Source organism: Charadrius vociferus, unplaced genomic scaffold (genome assembly GCF_000708025.1).
Source record: "Charadrius vociferus isolate BGI_N301 unplaced genomic scaffold, ASM70802v2 scaffold15, whole genome shotgun sequence".
Taxonomy (NCBI): domain Eukaryota; kingdom Metazoa; phylum Chordata; class Aves; order Charadriiformes; family Charadriidae; genus Charadrius; species Charadrius vociferus.
This window is the reverse complement of record NW_009650064.1, coordinates 4,709,748-4,711,021: the sequence shown is the minus strand read 5'-3', so window position 1 is coordinate 4,711,021 and position 1,274 is coordinate 4,709,748. Positions and strand designations below refer to the sequence as shown.

Genomic DNA, 1,274 nt, shown 5'->3' with positions numbered 1-1,274 from the left:
CTTTCCCTGCGCCCCAGGAGCGCGAAAAGCCACGAAATCGAGAACTGTAAAATAACCCTTTTGGGGCTGGGCTGGGCGAGGAGAGGCGGTCTGCCGATCGCCCGGGGCTGCTCTCGCTTCGTGTCAGACCCCGATATTTCAAGTTGTGCGTTGCGATAAGAAAAAAAAGTGCAGTAATACGTTAAACCAGGTAGTTTGTGAAGGATTAATCCTTTGCTTGCTTCAAATCTGAACAGGAATCTCCACACAAATGCCCCACATGTGGAAGAACCTTTAATCAAAGAAGTAATCTGAAAACTCACCTTCTTACCCATACAGACATCAAGCCCTACAACTGTGAGCAGTGCGGCAAAGTGTTCAGGCGAAACTGTGATCTACGGCGGCACAGTCTAACTCACACCCCGCGGCAGGACTTCTAGAGCAGCCAGGGACCCGCGCCCGCTCCGGCGGCTCCAACGTGCCCATTTTACTCAAGGACTGTGTTGTAGGAACTCACAGACACGCAGACGTACACGCACACACGGAGACACACACGCAGACTCGGGGCCAAGCTTTCCTACCGCTCGTCTGCGAAACTCGTTTAGAGAGTGCGGACTGCAGGATCGGGCCCCTCTCCAACCCACGCCCAGGCGTAAAGCTCATCTTGTAGATACTCGCGGCTCATTTTAGAGCTCTGTACAGAATGTGGTTCGTTTGTTTGTTTCGTATCGTCGTGTCAGATGCGCATCGATAACAAATCGGGAAGGCAAAGTATCTCTTAAAAGTGTATTTCAAAATAAATCCTCTTTTTTTTTCCAAATACCTCCTGCCTTGTTGTATTATTCTCTGAACATTTGGGCTTCTTTTTCCTGCTGTGTCAATGCAATGGTAAAGCATATTGAATAAATTTCCTAGCCGGGTAATTGTACTGTCACAACAATTTTGGTGATCGCTTTTGTTTGGCCTGTTTCACTGTCGCTGTTGTGTTATCTATTGTTAAGTAAAATGAAAGTGCCGTATTTGAGGGCTTATAGCTCTATTACTTAATAGTATGAATGTCTAAATATTAACTTCTGTACTTTTTTTTTATTTTCCCGAACGAAGTATTTTTTTTTTTTTAAGAAGAGAAAGAAAGAAATACTTGCAAATAAACAGATCTTAGGAAATAATGCATAGAGCCGTTCTTACGCCAAAGCGGCTTATTAGTAACTTATTTGCAATCAGCCCATATATTGTAAAAGTCATCCCTCTCGCGGAGATTGCAGTAGACAGCCTCCTGCCAGTAGACTTTGGAC

General features: G+C 45.1%; 1 protein-coding gene across 1 annotated transcript in view; it reads left to right on the top strand.

Annotated features, from left to right (window-relative positions):
- The window catches only part of OSR2 (odd-skipped related transciption factor 2), a 2,166-nt gene extending 1,747 nt beyond the window's left edge, over window positions 1-419 (top strand). Inside the window, exon 2 of the mRNA XM_009891917.1 lies at window positions 237-419. Within this exon, the coding sequence (XP_009890219.1) occupies window positions 237-419 (183 nt within the window). The remainder of the gene's footprint in view (window positions 1-236) is intronic.
- The last annotated feature ends 855 nt before the right edge of the window (window positions 420-1,274 follow it).